General features: G+C 40.5%; 1 protein-coding gene across 1 annotated transcript in view; it reads right to left on the bottom strand.

Annotated features, from left to right (window-relative positions):
- Positions 1-6,831: 6,831 nt before the first annotated feature.
- Positions 6,832-21,011, bottom strand: part of LOC140487062 (transmembrane protein 88-like) — a 37,465-nt gene continuing 23,285 nt past the window's right edge. The window contains exon 2 of the mRNA XM_072586499.1: positions 6,832-9,818. Within this exon, the coding sequence (XP_072442600.1) occupies positions 9,549-9,818 (270 nt within the window). The 3' untranslated portion in view covers positions 6,832-9,548. The remainder of the gene's footprint in view (positions 9,819-21,011) is intronic.

The following is a 21,011-nucleotide window of genomic DNA, read 5'->3' as shown; positions in this document are numbered from 1 at the left end:
ACTGTAACCACGAACTTTGGAAAAGTTATAGGAAACTGATTGTTATTCCTGTAGGACATAGCCCCACAGGAATTGCTTCAGAAATTCTGATAAAATGATATCTGCAACAAAAGAATTGGTAATACTGTGTCATTATCAAATTCCTAATTATCTTTCCATTAATAATCAAAAAAGAGACTTCATATTTTTATACACCTTAAGAATAACATAGTTCAACCTAACATACCCATTACTTCTCAGACAATGTTGAGACAAAGTAGGCTTTTAGTGAGTGCAATTTAGGCAAATGAATGACCTTCCCATTCCATTACCATTTGGAGCTAATTAATTCCCTTTGAATTTAGTGCCTGTTTGAGGGACCCAGCATTGAGGAGGGATCTCCCCCACCCTTGCCAAAACCCCTTCTTCTTTTCCCAGAAACCCCTCACCCAATCACAGGCAATCACAGGCTTCAAGTGGGCATGGTACCAGTAGCAGCTATCACCTGCTGGGAGGAGCTGTCAAGTCAGGAAGACCCTAGTGGCCTCTGAGTGGATGATAGCTCTTGGCAGGTGTCCTTGGAGTCTTTAAACCTCAGAAGGCCAGAGAACATGGTGAACATTCCCAAACAGAGGGGCTATAGAGTTCTCAGCAGCTCTCTAGGTGGCAAAGAAGATCACCTTCACCTCCATTAAACATTGCCCATAGCCTCTCCACCTGGGTGTGTGTTCTGACATTGGATATACCAAAACTGTTAGTAATATTGGACAAAAATACTCAATCCTTCCAGTGCTCCTATCCAGAGTTTAAATTCTATTGAACTACTCAACCAATATCTTCATAGAATTGTTACGGTGCAGAAGGAGGCCTCTGGTCCATTATGCCTGCACCAGCTCACCGAGCATTTTAAGTTGATGCCAAACTGCTGCCTTTTCACCATGACCCTGTGCAATTTTTATCATGTTTGTAATTGTAACCTTCCATTAGCTACTCCATGGACTTTGAACTGTATCTGTGTATGCATGTGTTTTTATGTGTTTGTGCCAGTGAGTGTATGTGTGTGAATTGATGTGCGTGTTTGTGTGTGTGTGAGTGTGCATTTGTGTGTGTCAGTGAGTGTGTGTTTATGTAAATGTAAGGAGTGTGTGTGTGTGTGTATGTGTGTGTGCGCATGCGTGAGTGTGTTTATATGCGTGAGTGTGACTGTGTGCATGTGCATGTGTGAGTGAGTTTGGGTGTGTGTGCTGGGCCCCAGTAGCAGGACATTGTGCTGGAAGGATAGTTTTGCATTCGCTTTGTGTTCCGCGTTCAGTTCTCTGGCACAGATCTTGTGAGACATTCCTTAGACTTGGACGAGCCCATTCCACCATCAGTGAGCAGAACTTCTAGAAAGAATTCAAAAGTCTACTGACAACTTTAAGTGTTATTTATTTTTTATGGGAATAGGTATCTCTTCTATCTATAGAACATACAAGCAGTCAAACCATAATGACATCTCCAGATACCTATTAGTTTTTAATAAGGCAGCCATTCAAGTCCAGTGTGAAAAATAAATGAGAATACACTGGAGTGTCAACCAATCAAGAAAATAATTTTCATTTCTGTATCACTGCAACAGTCGCCTCTCAATTGCCATGGTGATACCTAGTACATACTTAGGATGGTAAAACATTAAATGACTATTTTGCCGCCTGAGAATTTTCCAGAATAAATTTGTCAATACTAGATGTCTAACCAGAAGCTGCACTGGAGGCTGGGTGGATTGAAGTTAATGCTGCAGAACTTCATTATCTAACATCTATTATTTTCCAATGTGGCTTCTTACTTGGTGTCGGATATTGATGAATTTACCCCAGCAAACAGCTTTTAACTCATTTTACCATGGAGTGGTCAGGCAGAAAGCTTCATACTTGCTTCCCAGCACTATCAATCTGATAGAAAGGGAAAGTGACAGATTGAACAAATGATATAAACAAAGCCATTCCATCAATATTTTCAGAGAGAAACCATACCCTTTACACTTTTTAATATATAGCAGCCTCTAGTTATGTCATAGTTCTAATACATACCCAGTGGTCAAACACTTCCCTACGTTATCGTGGAAAACTGTAGCAGTGCGTCTATCCAGAGATAAAATGTGTAGCTTTTGAACTTTCTGAATATGGATTACTTTGGCCATGCATCTCCTCAATGTAGGAATATCATCAGCCTGTGGTTACCATGCAAAGAAGTGCTGTGACTCTGTATCTACGCAGTGATGGGAAACTGCAGCCCCAGTTTCTATCCAATGACAGAATCTAGCTTGATGTGGAAGGCTGTAATCCTGTATCGAGAGTTGCCTTGTATTCACTGTCATGACTGACAGGAGTGAGGCATTGGTAATCAAGCCTCACTATTCATGAAGTTGTCACACGTGTGAAAAGTTGATTGTCCAGTTTTACCTCACTGTCTAATTCAGGTTAAAAGAACATCAGTTTTTTTAACATTGACAAGAGAATAACTGTTCACTGTAACTTTGTTTAACCAATGGCAAAAAAAATAGACAAGTTGAATTGCTTATTACTAATGCTATAACTGCAGCTCAACCCCTTGTTTAGAAATTCCCATCCACATTCAAATAGACACATGAAAAGGCAAGATCAAACATATATATTGTGGTAGGGAGGACAAGAAAGGTCAGAGAAACACAGTTCTGCCACCAGTCTGGATCTCAAACAATGAGTTGTTTCCTCTTGGTTTTCTGCTGACTCCTTCCGATTTTGTGGTAATGGGGTGAGATTTTGGATATACCGCTCTTCAAGTTTTCCCTCCTCGGTGGAGGATTCACTCTTTCAGTGTCTGTGAAGGTGTTTATTCTCCAATTTCCTTTCAGTAGGGAATTTTCAGAGGCAGCAGTTTACAGAGCAGGTTGAGAAAGAGTAGTGAGCTACGAAGGATTTTCTTTTACTTACAGTCATAGAGTCAGAGAGACATACTGCATGGAAACATACCCTTCGGTCCAAATTGTCCATGCTAACTAGTCCCATTTACCAACACTTGACCCATAGCCCTTCCTATTCATGTACCCATCCAGATGCTTTTTAAATGTTGTAATTGCACTGGCCTCCACCACTTCCTCTGGCAGCCCATTCCATACACCCATCACCCTCTGCATGAAAAAGTTGCCCTTAGGTCCCTTTTAAATTTTTCCCCTCTCACCCTCAACCCATGCCTCTAGTTCTGGACTCCCCCAACCCAGGAAAAATACCTTGTCTAATTATCCTATCCATGCCCCTCATGATTTTATAAACCTCTATAATGTCTTCCCACAAAAGGGAGGGAGTGAGATGGATGCTTTCTTTTCGCAGTCTGGATGTTTCTGCCTCATCGTCTACACTCAAGGCTGTGGCCTACTGTAATGTAAAGATGTTAGTATCTTGATTCCTTCTGAGCCCACATTTTGCAGATTACTATCTTGATCCCTCATATCTGACCCACGAATCAATACTGCAACCTTGAATTTAGTCTGATGGAACAGTGCAGTTCACCATGGATGCTACAGCTTTGCAATTCTTCTTCGAAGCAGTGATAAAATATATATACTTTTGCACTCTCTCTACCCAAGAACTGGTATACTTTAGCCCTGTGTGCTGCCAACATGGCTAGATGTCGGCATCTGCATTTAGACTTTAGCTTTGCATTTCTATGCTGTCAGCACTGAGAGATAGTTTTTGTAGTGATGAGGGTTTTGTGAATCTTTCACCAGTTTAGGCTGCAGACCACTGATTGCCCTGTAATATGTGCTCCAGTGCATGGGAATAATGTACAGGCTTGCTCTCCCACCTGGAGCCAATTACAGTGAATAGAATTTCTGGCTATCAAATCCCTTTTAAAATGATGTATGAATCTAAATATGAGGGTCTGCAAATGGAAAAGGAGGTTATTTTATTTAATCAAGCTTCAAAATCGGTTTTATATGTATGTGATCCTTGGTGAAGGATGGGTTCAGAGGTGAAAATAGACATAAATGGAACGAAAGGAAACCTAAAGTGAATGCACAGCTGTACTTTTGTGAGGATGTGAGTGAGCAGTGTAGCAACCACTCCCCTGTTTTAGGGAGAGGTAGATGGACATGCAGTTGACTGAGGAGCCTTAGGACGTCCTCCACTCCAGGAAACCAGGGAACCTTTGATGGCAGGTGCAGGCTCATTGCTGTGCACATATTGCTGTCAGGAAATGAGTCTAGATCAAAAACAATTCAACACCCAAAGGAAGCTGACAAGGGAATGATATCCAACCGTATCCTGGATGGCTGTGCAGTTGGATGCTTTAAACCCTGCCAACACCAAGCTGTTGTGCAACCGTAGAGATTACATTTGTAAATCATGAATATCCATGCCCGAGGAAGGAATAGAATACAATTTACATGATAAATCTGGTCTCCACACACATCTTTCAAAGTCCTTTGTCTTTGAGTTTGTTTAGAATAACATTAGCTGCGAAATGAATTCCCGACACCCAAGGTATGTAAATTGTGCACTTACTGTGCATGTACAGTTTCCAACTGCATATGAAGATGATTTTGTCCTTAACTTTGAAGACTCAATAATGGAAATCTTTACCAAACTTCCTGTGACGTGGTGAAAAAGGGTTTGTGAATTGTGGGCCACCATACCTGGATGCTACTAATCATGGTTACAGTCCCCTGATTAATCCCCTGGGACTCATCCTTGTTCAGGAAGCACAAGATAAAAGAATATCTCTCCCAACAGCAAGAGCGGTTTTACACTGCAATAATCAGTGGTAGATAAAAACATTAAACAGTATTAAATATTAAAAATATTAAGCTAAAAAAGCTAAAAGAAAATTGCTTCCAAACCGATCTTACTCAAGATACACTAGTAGCTTGTTGTTAAGGAAATAGGCAAGTTCATAAGACCATAAGAAATAGGAACAGTAGCAGGCCATTCGGCCCTTGAGCCTCTTTTGCCATTCAATAAGATCATGGCTGATCTGATATTCCTCACATCCACTTTCCTGCTTTTTCCTTGTAATCCTTGATTCCCCTACTGATCAAGAATCTACCTACTCAGCCGTAACTACACACAAGGACTCTGTCCCCACAACTCTCTGTGACAAGGAGTTCCAAAGACTCATGACCCTCTGAGAGAAACAAAATCCGCCTTACCTCAGTCTTAAATTGGTGCCTCTTTATTCTGAGGCTATGCCCTCTGCTCCTACACTCTCCTATAAGGGGAAACATCCTCTCAGCATTTACTCTAATAAAATCCCCTTAAGAATCCTGTATGTTTCGATGAGATCACCTCTCATTCTTCTAAACTCCAGTGAGTAGAGTCCCACCCTGTTTAACCTTTGCTCATAAGACATTTCCTCCATACGAGAAATCACCTGAGTGAACCTCAACATTGATCTCATCATTCAGACATGTTCCCAGTGGAGGTGTGACCAACGCTGACACTATTAATTTTGCTGAGGCCTAAGTACAAATTCCCATTAATCCTCAGCACTTTTAGTTTAGGCATGCAACAGTTATGTACAGCAACAGAGGCAGGTCCAGATCAAAGCCTTCCCTTGATGCCAGAATAATAAATGTCCAAATTGTAATAACAAATTAACCGCTCTGAGAAATCGTATTGTGATGACTTGGTGAGAGCATTCAGAGCTGTCAATATTGTTGTGATATTGTTCCAGTGTTGATTGATGTCAACATCATAATATTATTCCACCTGCAATGATGGATGTTGGTGTTAACCCAACATTTTGATAAATGTTGTTATAATATCAACATTGGTTACAGCCATATTGTAAAAATATTCCATTGGCACTGACCGATTATGCAGGACTTATACACTTAATGGTAGGGTCCTGGGGAGTGTTGCCCAGTAAAGAGACCTTGGGGTGTAGGTTCATACTTCTCTGAAGTTGGAGTCACAGGTAGACAGGGTAGGGAAGACATTCCAAAACTTTAACTCTGATTTCTCTCCACAGACCTGCTTAGCTTTTCCAGCAATTTATATTTTTGATCGTGAAGAAGGTGTTGGTAATACTTGCCTTTTTTGGACCATACATTAAGTAACCGAGTTGGGAGGTCATGTTGCGACTGTACAGGACATTGGTTAGGCTACTTTTGATATATTGCATTCAGTTCTGGTCTCCCTGCTCTAGGAAATATGTTGTTAAACTTGAAGGGGTACGGCAAAAATTTACAAAGATTTTGCCTGGACTGGAGGGTTTGAGCCATAGGGAGAAGTCAAATAGTCTGAAGATATTTTCCCTGGAGTGTCGGAGGCTGATGGGTGACATTATGGAGGTTTACAAAATCATGAGGAGCATGGATAGGGTGAATATCCAAAGTCTTTTTCCCAGGGTAGGGGAATCCAAAAGTAGATGGCGCTGGTATAAGGTGAGAGGGGAAAGATTTAAAAGGGACCTAAGGGGCAATGTTTTCACATAGAAGGTGATGCGTGTATGGAATGAGAGGAAGTGGTGGAGGCTGGGACAATTACAACATTTAAAAGGCACCTGGATGGATATTTGAATAGGAACGATTTAGAGAAACTTGGGGCAAATGCTGGCAAAGGAAACCAGATTCATTTTGGATATTTGGTCAGCACAGTCGAGTTGGACTGAAGGGCCTGTTTCCATTCTATACATCTCTATGATACTATGACACTGAGATTCAGAAGCTTCTGTTGTTGAATACTGTCGTACTGTTGTTGAATAGTAAAATTACAAGAGTTAGGTTTCAGAGCTGTTCATTGCATGTGTGAATGATAGGAGTCACTGAAAATACTCTGTTCAAATCTTTATGAAATTTCAAGTAAAGATGCCTCATTCTCCCAGTTTCTGCATACAGTCACTTTATTCATTTAGCATTTTTTTACAAGTTAATTATTTTTTAACAGTTTGCATTTTGTTAATTTTGTTCTCACGAGCTGCCCAATCTGAAGCCGGTCATTTAGGTGCAAGCAAAGGGTTAAAACGATCACGTTATTGGACAAGGCAGACAGTGATAGCAAAGTTATTCTGGTTGAACCTTACTTCAGGCATTTTAGAAGGTAACGGAACAAACAAGCAGCGTATGTTAACTGTTATTTACACTTCAGTATTAACTGAGGACACGGGTTCTCACAATTGTGTCGGAGCATCAGCAAACATACAAACCAGATATTGATATTCAGGGGCACTGCAGGTAAACATTGCCATGACTTCAGCAGAGAATGAGTCCATCATTTAAAATCATGTTTCTCGCTCCTCTATTCCTGCATTGATTGAGGCACCAAGGTAAAGTGAATCTCTAAGTTCTAGATATTTGTCCTCCCATAATGTTTCTCCTCAGATGGGATTGACATTCGCAAAAGGGTCATGACTTGCAAATACAGACCAGAATTTACAAGCTGGGACTGTTTCGATCCATCGAATACTAATCCTAAAAGCAACCTGGGACAACAGATTTGGAAGTTGTCAGCTTTGCATCAGAGAAAACTTTCCCTGATTATTAATTTGACAAAAATTGGATAGCTCTTTCTTCATTTGCCAGCCGTTCTGTAATTGAAGTGTGTTAACCTAGACAGCAAGGTCCACACTCTTGTTCCCGTTTTGATGATATTTTAAAAAATGGTTGCAAACTCTAAATTTGGCAATGAACTCTTGACGTGAGGATAATCAATCTGGTTTTCAAAGCATTGTGATGGGTGAATTTATTTTCTTGCAATCTTATTACTTTTTGTGGAATTTTCCTTCAGGCTATTTTTCAAACACTGTACAGTCTGTAGCTGTTCTGCCACAGAATATAACAATGTGCCATCACACTACAGCCATCAATAGTATTGCAGCATGAAGTATTCCGATACAAAAATAGAATTTGCTGGAAAAGCTCAGCAGGTCTGGCAGCACCTTGGACAGAAATCAGAGTTAATGTTTCAGGGTCCAACGGCCACTGAAATGTTAACTCTGATTTCTGTCCACAGATGCTGGCAGACTTGCTGAGCTTTTCCAGCAAATTCTATTTTTGTTTCTGATTTGCAGCATCTGCAGTTCTTTTGGTTTTTATTAAGTATTCTGATCATGGCTGTCAATGGGAAATTGGGACTGCAACTTTCTAATTGATAAAAGTAGCTTTGGTGCATGTTAATACAAAGGTGGTAGAGAAAATCGGGAAACTACTGATGTACAAAAGACCTGAGCTGAGGGAAGACTGTGGCCTGGCAGTAATATCACGGGATTAGTAATGTAATGGTCCAGGCTAATGCCCTTGGAGTGTGAGTTTAAATCACACAGATGGGATTTGATTCAATTAATAAATCTGGAATTAAAGTTTAATTTAAAACTATCTTGATAGTGGTGAAACTGTATCTGATACACATGAATCCTTTATGGAAGGATATCTGCTATCCTTACCTGACCTCCAGATCCACAGTAGTGAGGTTTACTCTTTAAATCTCTCAGTTCCAACAAATATAAGCCTTGCCACTGATACCGTTCAAGAAAGAATAAAGAAAAATAAAGTCTGCAGGACTCATGTAATTTACTAACTCATTTATCGTTTTGCTCCTAATTAGGGGGTTTTAACCCCGAAGAAATCGGAAGTTTTGGGTGGGATGGAATAATCCATAAAAATCTTAAATCTTGATCTCTCACTCTGCACCTCCTCTGCAGCTGTAACACTGTTCTGCAGCTCTGACTCACTTTGTATGGTGTGATCTGCCTGTACAGCACACAAAACAATCCTTTTCACTGTAGCTCGGTACATGTGACAACAATAAATCAAACAAATAAACTCCGTCTGCGAATCTGCCCAATGGTAGTTCTGACAGTGATGGCTAAGCAGTCCACTCACAAATGTGCGTTGCTCTTTTAAATAGATATATTTAAATATGTATAAATATTCTGCCTCCATTTTAAATACAACTGGTAGGGAGGCAAGAGCAGCTCTGGGGAATGTTTCAATCCCTGTCCGGCATGGCGTGTGGGCCAAGTGATTCAGGCTTTTAGCATCCTAACCAGCTTCCCTCTCAGCAATCGGGCTCTTTGCTGTAATCAGTGACAAACCTACGCTAGATAATGCAGGGAAACCTTCCCGCCAGTGTTAGCGCTGCAGTATCTCAACTGGAGGGGAAAAGTCATTACCGTGTGACATGTTTACATAGGCAGCTTAAAACACTCAGATGCACAAATATTGCACATAGATGTGTATAATGTAGGCAAAGCTAGTAAAAATAATTGAAAATGCTTGAGGCTACTCGTCTTGAAAGAGACTAGAATAAATATTTTCGACTTCAAATTATAGGAATAAAAACGGACGGGGGGAAGCTGCATTGTTGGAACTACACAACAGCTCAGAATGATATCTTAGCTCTGATATCTCTCAACCCAAGACATCAATCTTTCCTTTCCCTTTACAAATGTTGAGGGACCTGGTATGTATTCCCAGTAATCACTGCTTTGATCTTAATGCTAAAATGTCACTGTCAATATTTTCACAATGCAGGAGACAGAAGATGGAGCATACAATTATGATGCAAATGCAGTAACAGGCTGCAGTACATACAACTTATCATCAAACCCGATCAAACCCAAGCCTTTAAATTGCTATCCCATTCTCTTCCACAGCAACAGAAGCTGGGGTGGTCATGCCCAGTCCACTTCAAGCCTTTGTAGATGGCTCGGGAGTAGGGTAGGAAGCAAAGGAAGAGACGCAGACGGCGTGCCACACTGCAGTAGGTCACCATGGCAATCACAATCAGGGGAGACATTAGGACAAAACCGAGAATGATGAGTGCAGAGGAACTGTTATCATCGAGGATAGTTTTACAGTAGTAGGCATCGGAATGAATAACCTGCAGTTCAAATATAAAACAAAAATTAGTCTCAACTCACATAGACAACGCTTATTCTAAGTAATTTGCTTGCGTAAAATTCTATAATAAGATTTCTATGCAATTTATTAGAAATGGTTATGAATAATAATACATTTTTGTTACATACTTTGAACACATTTTGTGATTAGCGAAGTGAGAGACAGCAACATTCAAACGTCAGTCATTGTGACTACTCTGCCAATTTTATCGTTTTGACATATCGGCCCAATTTTTAGATGGATTTTATCCTCATTCTCGGTCTCTTAAATCCTTTTACCTGACAAGCACTCCCACAATGTCCTTGATTGCAGATTCCATCACTTTTCCTTTTCTGACATCAATCTAAGTGATTTGTAGTTCATTGTTTTGTATTTCTGTCCATTTTTAATAAGGTTGTAATTTGGCTATCTTCTGAAACCCACAGATTTATTGCTTTTCATTACAGATTGGCGATAGTTCCATCGATTAGGAATGATTCATTAGATGATCATTGTTTCATTGATTCACAGACTAGTCTCTGTGATGACCTGTGGTGCACCTCTTTGATGGAAAGTCCTTGTGTGTAACAATAAATAAATGTTTCATACCACAGGCACCACTAACCTGAATCTTTCCTGAATTTATTTTCCCATGTCCTTCAGTAGTAACATATTCTGTATAGTTTGCTGAATCCAAAGTGACATTCTCTATTCGACCTCAACTTTCCGTTTCAACATTAAACTCATGAGAAAAATATCTGAATAAAAGTTGCACACAGGACAAAGAAAATCTTGTAGCCTCAGAACATCAGGTTCTAATGTGTCAGTAGAGACTGAAAAGGGATTGTGCTGAAAATATATTTGGTCTGGGCGATGTCACACTGACAGCAAATAAAGCTTCTTCAAAATAAGACAAACGAGCAAAATGTTTGCACATCAATAATGAGTGTGAAGCACATCTCCCAGCTCAGAGTCTCCATGAAGACGACAAAAATAGGAGTTAAAGCTCCAGGGTTCCCTCTTTCAATCACAATCCAATTATTCCGGCTGGAAATGAACATGTGTAGGCATTCAGTGGGAAAAGGGTCAAGCAATGACTGTGATACCCCATATTGTTAACACCCACAGTTAGACTCACACCTGAAGATTACCTAACTGAGCAGGATCTCTGAGAACAGTCAATGTGCTCCTACCAGCAGGAGAGGAATAAAAAGATAAGTAAAACAAGGTACATGTATGGAATCAGCTTCCAGATAAAGTAGTGGAGACTGGTTCAATTGCAGCACTGAAAGAGCATTTGGATGGATATATGAATAGGAAGGGTTTAGAGGGATATGGCGTAAAAACAATGACTGCAGATGCTGGAAACCAAATTCTGGATTAGTGGTGCTGGAAGAGCACAGCAGTTCAGGCAGCATCCAACGAGCAGCAAAATCGACATTTCAGGCAAAAGCCCTTCATCAGGAATAAAGGCAGTGAACCTGAAGCGTGGAGAGATAAGCTAGAGGAGGGTGAGGGTGGGGAGAGAGTAGCATAGAGTACAATGGGTGAGTGGGGGAAGAGATGAAGGTGATAGGTCAAGGAGGAGAGGGTGGAGTGGATAGGTGGAAAAGGAGCTAGGCAGGTCGGAAAAGTCCGGACAAGTCAGGATATGGGCCAAGTGCTGGCAAATGGGATTAGATTGAGTTAGGATATCTGGTCAGCATGACGAGTTGGACTGATGGGTCTATGACTCTATAACTCTGGATGCTAGAAATATGAAACAAAATTTGGAAATTGCTGGAGAAATTCAGCAGGTCTGGCAGCAGCTGTGGTGAGAAAGCAATGTTAAGGTCTCGGGTCCAATGACCATTCTTGAAGATAAAGACAGAAACATTGAGGGAAGAAGAGGATAAATATTTGCTAAATCATTCAGAGCAGTTGTATGCATATGCAGGTTTGTGAAATTAAATGTCTGCCCTTGAGGACTGACAAAAGCTGTGTTGTTCAGCAGAGTACAGGGAGTTTTGCTGAGGAGCCAGCTTAGATTATCTGCTCAGAATCTTGCAACGCAGTTTGAGCTGGTGGCATTCTGCCTCAGAGGTCATGCTGGAAAACAAGCGTCAATCCCTGGACAGCTCAGTCACCACAAACAGCGACAGTGCAAGGACAACACGACCATCTGTCTAAGTGTCTCTATGCTCCACCTTCACTTTCTCAGGCAGTATTTGTGTTTATTTGCATTTATTACCATATATTAGTCTGTGTGAACTGTTGAATTGATGCAGTAGACTGGAATAATAGCCAACAGTCATTTATGTTTGGAGGTCTTTCGGACAGATGGACATTTAGTCACTGTGCCACAGGCTGGGAATAAAGCAAGGTAACAGATGATATGCAGAAGTCTAGTAGAGGGCGGGGATGAAGAAATTCCTTTGGCTAGTTTTAACTTGGTCTCCACATTTCCCAAAGTCATTATTAGGCCTTTCAAACCTTTCTGTAACATCATCTTGATGATTGAATATATATCTATAAGTGTAAGATTACAATATATTTATATTGTATCTTTAATATAAGACACTTTATAGAAGCATTACCAATCAATATCTGACACTGAACCAGATGACCAAAAGTTTAATCAAAGAGTTAGATTTAAGGAGCTTCATAAGGATGATGAAAGAGAAATAGAGAAACAGAGAAATTTAGGAAGCAAATTACAGAGCTTAGGGACTCAGCGAGTGGACACACAGCCACCAGGGGTGGAGCAGTTAAACTGGGGATTCAAAAGATGCAAGACTTAGAAAATTGTTAAATATTTCAGAGGCTTGTAGGGCTGGAGATGGTTACAGATATATAGAGGACAAAGCCTTAGAGGGATTTGAGATCAATGGCAAGAACTTTCAAGTCAAATAATTGCAAAACTGGGAGCCAGTGAGCACAAGGATGATGGGTGAACAGAATGCTGGCAGCAAAGATTTTGAAGAACTTAAGGTGGACGATGTCTGGCTGGCCAGGGAATAATCAAGTCTAGAAATTTTTTTTTAAAAAGGGCCTGGATGAAGTCTCTGCAAAAGATAAGCTGAGGCAGAGTGGCATTGAAAGATGTTACAGAGGTGGAGAAAGACACTCTTCATGATGTTGTGTATATGTGTTCAGAAGCTCAGAAAATTATGGAAGAGGGATTGTGACCAGTCTGGCTTATCCTCCTGCAGTTGTTCAAAAGAATGATGGTGTCAGAGAGAAGGCCAGTATCAGTGGCTAGGAAATGGAGTTGGTGGTGGCAATCAAGGTCAATGTACTCAGATTAATTGGCACAAATGAGTGATTGTCTTCATTCGACCATTACTGATGCATAATAATTGGTTTAATGGGTTAGTTAGTCAGTCCGTATTAATATATTTGCTTAATTCACTGGAAGAAAATTGCAAGCTGTAGTATTTCCTGGGGTAGCTACCAAGTTAGCATACAATCTAAGCAATACCAAATAATTACATTATTGCAGGTCAATTGGAACCTGATAACCTTGATTTACTTTGATGCTTTGATTCTTGATCCCAATTCTGATATAAAACTTGTATCACTTTCAAACTAAATAGTGGGCGCCATTTAACATGAACATATTTGGCTCTTACATTCTGCTTGTTTTCCATTTGAAACTTCACGTTCACAATGCAAAGCGTTTTCATTCCAAGTGTGTGTTGGGCCTGCAGTGCTATCTCCTCTAAAGGATGCCAAACACTTTCCTAGTAATCTAACAATGAAAATATATACCATTACAAAGAACGTGTCCAGTTAGCAAGGCTTCACTTTATAGAAGAAAGGTTACATTTCCATCAACATGAGGCAATGCATTTTTCACAGATGAAGTAACAGGATTTCTTTGTTAAGCTTACTGCCTGTTTTCATTTGTGTGATGTTATGCATTAGAAGTAGTTAAACCCTACTGACAGAATAGAGTTATTATACTGGCATACAGTAAGAATCACAGTGACAGTAAAATTTCTATTATGCTGCTAACTGCACATGGTCATGTATTGGAAAGATGCCTTGCACTCATTAAACTGGCACCCAGCTCAGTCCTCAGCATCCAGAAACATTACTTCACATCAGTCAGAGGAGAAAAAAATCCTCTGGCTTTTTAGTGAATGATACTGCTGGGTTTCTCAAAGTGAATTGAAAGTCATTTAAAAGCATACAGAGTAGAGTCTGGATAAACAAACCCATTATTTGTACCTGTAGCACTCACATTTGTCTCAGTTACAGTGAGTGCCTCTTAATGATATACTGAATCTTCCACAAAAAGACTTGAAGAGAACTGCAAGCATTTGCCAAATCACATTTCCACAATGAAAAGTCAACCCAGGCATTTCAGAACCAGTAACTGCTCAAAGGTTGGGTGCACTGGAAGTTGCAAAGTGCTGAGAAACATTCCCACTCGTAAACTTGGATTTACAACCTGGACCCGTAACAAATCCCTGACTCACTCTGCCCGCAACGCCATGAGGCTAATTGCCCAAAGTGACCCAATAGATCTATTGAAAACTACAGGGATACAGCAATTCAAACATTCCATTGTAAGAATCCATTGTAAGATCTGAATGCTCCTGAACTTGGTATATCAGTGAAAGACTCCCATTGCAAACCAATGTGCATAGTCAGGAACACAGCATTTCTGCAGAATTTGCAGTAAGTTTTCCTAACTCATTTCCCTTTGTAGAGTGGCAATTAGAAATCCATCCCCAATGTTAGGCCGAGGAAGGCTATTCGGTTCAAAGGTTGACCCGCTCTTAAAACGTTTTGCAACTGAGGTCGAAATGGGTGATGCAAAGATGAGTGGCAGGCTTCAATCCACGCCATTTGTCAGATGCCTTAAGCTGATGTCAGTGGGTGTATTTGGGACCACATTTGTAAATTTTATTATATATTAAAATGTTGCATTTAATATTTATGTTGTCCAACTTTACTCATTCATTCATTGAATATGAGCATCGCTGGTGGGGCTAACATTTAATGTTCATCCCTCAGTGCCTTTGAGAAGATGAAGCTGAGCAATCTTCTTTAAACCATTGTAGTGCATGTACTATAGGTACATTCAACTGTCACATTCAATTGCTACACTTACAGTGTCATTTGAGCCATTATTCCAATCACTTTCAAATTTCACAATCATAAAGCCAACAAATGAGTGTCTAGCATTGATGTTGCTCTTTCCCTGGGCTAGACAGTCCAAAAGTAAGAAGTCAGCCATTTAGGGATGAGATGAGGAAGAATCTTTTCACTCAAAGAATTGTGAATTTTTAGAATTCTCTACTTCATAGTTCTGTTGGGAAGAAAACTTTTGACCCAGAGGCAGTGAAGGAATGATGAAATTTCCATGCCGATGTGTGGCTTGGAGGGGATCTTGCATGTGATTGTTGTATTGTCCTTCTGGGTGATAGAAGAGGTAATTTTGGAAGGTGTGGTTAAAAGTGACTTCTTGAATTGTTGCACTGCATTTTGTAGTTGACATTACTTGCCACGGAGCAGTCCATTCTTGTACATTGTCCAGATTTTGCTGCTTCAACTCTGAGGACTTGTGAATGGACCTCAACACTGGGCACTCATCTCCAACTTTGTGGGGAGAGAAGACCTTTGATGAAGCAGCTCAAGATGACTGGAGCTAGAAACAACCATTAGCTCAAAATGATTGGGCATAGGGCATAGCCCTGAGAAACTCCAGCAAAGATGTTCAGAAACTGAGAATATTGATTGATTGATTGTCATGTGTATCAAAGTACAGTGAAAAGCTTTGTTTGTGGCAGTATTGGCCTCCAAGAATCATAATGACTGACTTTTGTGCTCACAAAGACTCCAATCAGTGGAGAGCTGTTTCTTGAATCAATTGGCATAATTTTACTGGGGCCATTCAATGCCACACTGTCAAATGCTATTTGGCTGTCAAAGATAATCATTCTCATCTCGTTTCAGGAATTCAGCTTTTCCTTCATACTTGCACTACAGTCCGTTAAAATCTGGAGTTGAGTGCACTGGCAGAACCTCAATGGAGCATCAGAGAGCAGGTTATTGGTAACTGTACATAGAAGCCTTTATGTTGGTTACTCTTGACTTCAAACTCCATGCAGCAGCTACATAATCTAGACTGATATTTCAGTGCAGAAGGAACATTATCACGGTGAATTTTATATATTGGAGCTTTTACGTATGGAACACGGAGAATTGACTGTTATGTAGAGTTAGAGTTCTAATAACGTACTGTTTATTTTCTCAATTATTCTTTGTCAAATGAAAAATGATGTTTTGTGCTAATTTGATCTCCTGTGGATTGGATGCGTGGAGCTTTTTTTATGATTACCGATAAGGAGGATATCTTTGTTGGCTGATTATTTCTGTCAGTTTTCTTTTCAGGAGCCAGCTTCAAAAATCTCCTCAAGCACCCCATTTGCTTGGAATCATTCAGGCAGCAAATTAGAAACCATTCAAATGCTGTCATCCAATTTCTTTTTAAGGTTATTTGTTTGAAATCCATTTTCCAGAGAGTTCCTCTCCGCCCCCAAACCTAGTCACGATATTAGCACAGGAGAGGAGTTTGCCAGCTGCTCCCAAGTAGGTAACATAACAAACACTCACTTTCCTTGTCTGTTAGTGGTTTAGCTTCTTAAGTGTTCAATTAAAATCTGTCATCAGTGACTTAGCTGAAAGCACCTGATCAACTGTTTTGTGCAGTGTTCAAATTGCTGAGAAATTCAGACCAAGCACTGGGTAAATCCTTGTAACAATCTCAGCATTAAATATTATATCTAATATTTCAGAAAGAAAATATACTTATCATTTCAGTATTGCAGAATTTTTCAAAACAAAAGATGGCCATTTGGCCCTATTGCATTTGTGCTAGATCTCTCAGAGAGCTATCTACTTCTGTGCATTGTACATTTTGAAATATTTAGTTTTCAATACTTTAAAAGCGATAATAATGGATTCTGCTATATCCGATCTCTCCACATTATAAAATCATATGAAGTAAAACTGACATTTTTTTGATGCTCATTTGCAGAATGATGTAACGGAAGGCCTCAGGCCTCACACCTCAAGCTTAGTTGGGTTTGTGGAGTTTAAAGGAGGTTTACTCTTCCTCCTTGTGAAATGAACACTAGTTTAACGATTGGTTCGTTTTTCTCCGGATTCCCAGTCCCCTCCTTCAGCATATAGCCCTCAAATTGAAAACTGAATTCCACAGCAATCATAAGACCCTGATTTACTTCTTAAATCCCTGACTGAGGCAGGAGCAGCAACCACTCAGCAGTGAGTTCAAGGCGACATTTTGCAGCTACAGCAACAGTGGGAATGGGACAATCAATAGAATTCTGGATCGATTTGTGTCAAATGTACCTGGGTCAGTCGGGGAAGGTGCACCTACCAACTCACTCACAATTGATGTGGTACAGCACTCAAGTGTTTATTATTCCACCAATGATCACTCCATGACATGTTCCCCTTTTTATTTAAGGATTATTTTTCTTTCCCTCTTATTACAAATTATAATAATCCGAGCTATCTTCACCGTAAACCATAAATGGGTTGATTTATTGTAGATCTATTTTGGCTCCCCAGAATAGGTTTCCTACCTGTAAGAGATGCTTTTCACTTCCAGTGAGTAGCCAGCAGTAGCCATGATGAACATGCTGACTGGTACAATTTTGCCACATTGCATTCACTGGGGTTGGATCAAGGTGAGGCTGCTCCCACAGACAACTGTGCCTCAATTAACAACATACTTTAATTTTATTACTTTAGTTTTATCACAAAGTTTATCTTAGAGGCCATAGGCAGAATTGCTCAGGTGTTTTTCTCCCTCCTGGATTGTGTGGCATCATATTAAGCTGTGACAATTTCCTGCACTACTTGGCATTTGGTTGATCATGGTTGGTGTAGCATTAGGGATTTGACAACGGGAGAAGAATTTTCTCCCACTCAGTTCCTTTGAATGGGACCATAATTTCATGCTGCTGGTCATCGTGATGATCTACCAGCACCAGCCCACTCCTGGTTCTATTTCCCTAAAGGGATGCTGGGGGCCTCCTTCCTGTAAGTAGCAGACTGTAGATTAAAGTCAGCAAAAGAGCCCATTAATGAGATTTTCAGTCAGTCTGCACATCCTTCATTGTGGTCAGATGGTAGACTAATCTGGTCTTGACACTGAAGACAGGCTTGAGGAGTGTACACCCCTTACCGTGGCAACCTGCTCATAAATGTGACCATTTCTTAATCCAAACCTTTCAAAAGAGCTGAGAGAATGGATGATGGCCATCAATCCCTTACCTATTTCAATGTCGGAGAGCTTCTAGTTAGCTGTCTATCTCTGAGAGCCCACCACTGAGTTAGAAACCGAATGGTTTCTAGTCAGTTGATTAATGCAGTGGAGTTGCTTGCATATAGCCATACTAGCCTGAAAAGCCCCAAGACTCGAGCCTGGTTACTACCTGCATGGGAGAGCACCTGCAAATACAGGCTCTTGTGGTGCAGCAGTAATGTCCATACCTCTGAACTAGGAGGCTCGATTCAAGTCCCACCTACCCTGTTTCAAAAAATGTCCAAACAAGTTGATTAAAAAAGCTAACTGTAAATGCTGTGGCCATAAGTGCAGTTCAGAAGCTCCAACTTCTGTGAGTAGCTCACCTCCTATTGTGAGACGGAATGTGCACAACTTGACTGAATGGGTACATTCCCAACAACAGAAGCTCAACAGTTCGCAAAAAGCAGTCCTACTTGATTGGTATGTCATCAATCACCATAAACATTCAATCCATGCACCACTGAGGTATATTCGTGACAGTGCATCCTGTCTACAAAATGCACTGTAACAACTCTCCCAAAGTTGCTTTGACAGTACCTTCCAAATCCATGACCTCCACCATCTATAAGGACATGGGCAGCAAATGCATGGGAACACCTGAACCTGCACGTTCCTCTCCAAGCCACACATCATCCTGACTTGAAATTACGCCATTATTCCTTCATTGTTACTGGGTCCAAATCCTGGAGCTCCCAACAGCACTGTGAGTGTATCTATACCTTACAGACTGCAGGAGTTCAATAAGGCGACTTACCACCAACTTCTCAAGGGAAATTAAAATGACCAATATATGCTGGCCCTGCCAGTGATGCCCACATCCTGTGAAAGAAAAGAAAAACCCTCACTTTGACAATGAGTCCTCCTTTTGGTCACAAAATGACCAATTCAGTAAGTCACTGCTGAGTGATTGTTCCCAACACATTGTGGGGTCAAGATTGCTATTTGACAGGAACCAAACCACAAAATTGTGCCTCTGATTTCTCAGCTAGAGAGAAGAAATCAACTAGGTTTGTGATCAATGTCCAATGATTCCTCCTGAACAGTGATTTTTGGGTGAGAATGTAGTCAGGTGTAGCTGTGGCATCATTGCTCAGACATGGAGGGTGCTCACTTTGATGTAAGAAAAGCCTCTCTCTTCATATGATGTGGGAGCAACATGTCTGTACGTGAATTCTAACACACAACACCATCTTGTGATCTTGGAATACAATAAGTGCTGAAGTATGAATTATGTTTGACACAGCCAAAATCAAATTTGAAAATTGCTGCTTCATTATAACAGAAAGATTATTCTGTAACTAATAAGTTTCTGTGCATGAAGTTATCAGTTTTAGAAACAGAGCAGGAGGAGTCCCCATTCAGCCTGTTCTCTCATTCAACATGATCATGGCTGATCTTCATTCTCAACACCATACTCTCTCCTCAGGGCCTTGATGTTTTTATCCTCGAGAAATCTGTTTCTCCCTGAAGCAATATTCAGTCAATTGGCCTCCGCAGTTTTCTGAGGTAAAGAATTCCACTGGTTTGCTAACCCCAAGTGAACAAATTGCGCCTCATCTGTTGGAAACTGGGGTCTTCCCTAAAACTGAAATTCTTTCTGTAACATGTGTGTTACAGCATTAACTAGCCAAATATAAACAGATCTCCAGTGCATGAAAACAGAGGAGAGGTTATGAAAATCACTGAGGTCATAACTCACATTAGAGATTTATCAGGCACCATACTACACTATTACCAATACAGTGTTTTGAAAAATGACAAGTTTTTGTTCTTAAAAGGATTGCAAGTTAACCTTTAAATGGAGATAGGCAAGGGGATAACAGTCATCCTGAAGTCATGAGCTTGTGGTTATCACAGTCACACTTCCTCTTTGTTTCATTATCAATGTATCATATCCGCTTCTTAACAAACTCAATAAACTATCAAAATATTGCTATAAATTATCAGCTGCCTATATTAGGTGACTGTGATCACCAAGGCCCCAAAACCAACACAGCTCAGTCTGACATAACCTCGTACCCTGAGACCATGACCTCTTATTCGGGGAGTGCGGAGGTGGGGGGAAAGCCCACCGGCCAGGGGGCACACCGTTCCTGCATCCAGTTTATTCAACCACATCAGAATCTTATACAGTTCTTTGAGATTCCCCCCTCACTTTTCTGAACTCCAGTGAATACAGGTCCAGTCGACCCAATGTCTCCTTGTCCAACAAACCAACCCGGAATCACTCTGATGAATTATTATTGCTTTCCCTATGTGGCACCTTACCTTTTCTGTAATGCTTGATTGTATTGTGCAGTTGACAATGAACAAGAAAGCAAAGATAATAATAAATAACCACAGATAAGAAAACCCAAGCCTCAGAAGTTGTTTGCTTTATTGGCCTGGAGGAGACATCTCACCACCGACGGCTCAAAACCTCTCTTCACAAGAAAAGGACAACATACACCTCTTAAAACCATAGTGACATCACAGCAGTTGCCACTAAGTAAATAGCGATGCAAATTTAACTTGTAATGGATAATTCCTGCACATTTCAAAATATTTTATTTATTGATTGCATTTTCCATTCTTCCACCATCACTTTAAAATGGGGACGTTCAAAAAGGTTCTCGGATGACTCTGTGTGTAATGGCCCTGGGTACAATTATATGCTGTTTGAGAGTTTTCATATTGCAAATTTCCCACAGGACATTTTAGAGTCTTAGAGTCATAGAGTCATACAGCACAGAAACAGACCCTTCATCCATCTCATCGGCACCAACCAGACATCTCCATCTGACCCAGCTCTATTTTCCTGCATATCCCTCTAAATCCTTCCAATTCATATCCCCATCCAGATGCCTTTTAAATGTTGCAATTGTA

The sequence above is a fragment of the Chiloscyllium punctatum genome, chromosome 16 (assembly GCF_047496795.1).
Source record: "Chiloscyllium punctatum isolate Juve2018m chromosome 16, sChiPun1.3, whole genome shotgun sequence".
Taxonomy (NCBI): Eukaryota; Metazoa; Chordata; class Chondrichthyes; order Orectolobiformes; family Hemiscylliidae; genus Chiloscyllium; species Chiloscyllium punctatum.
Note: the sequence above shows the minus strand (reverse complement) of the source record. Positions and strands in the feature narration are given on the sequence as shown.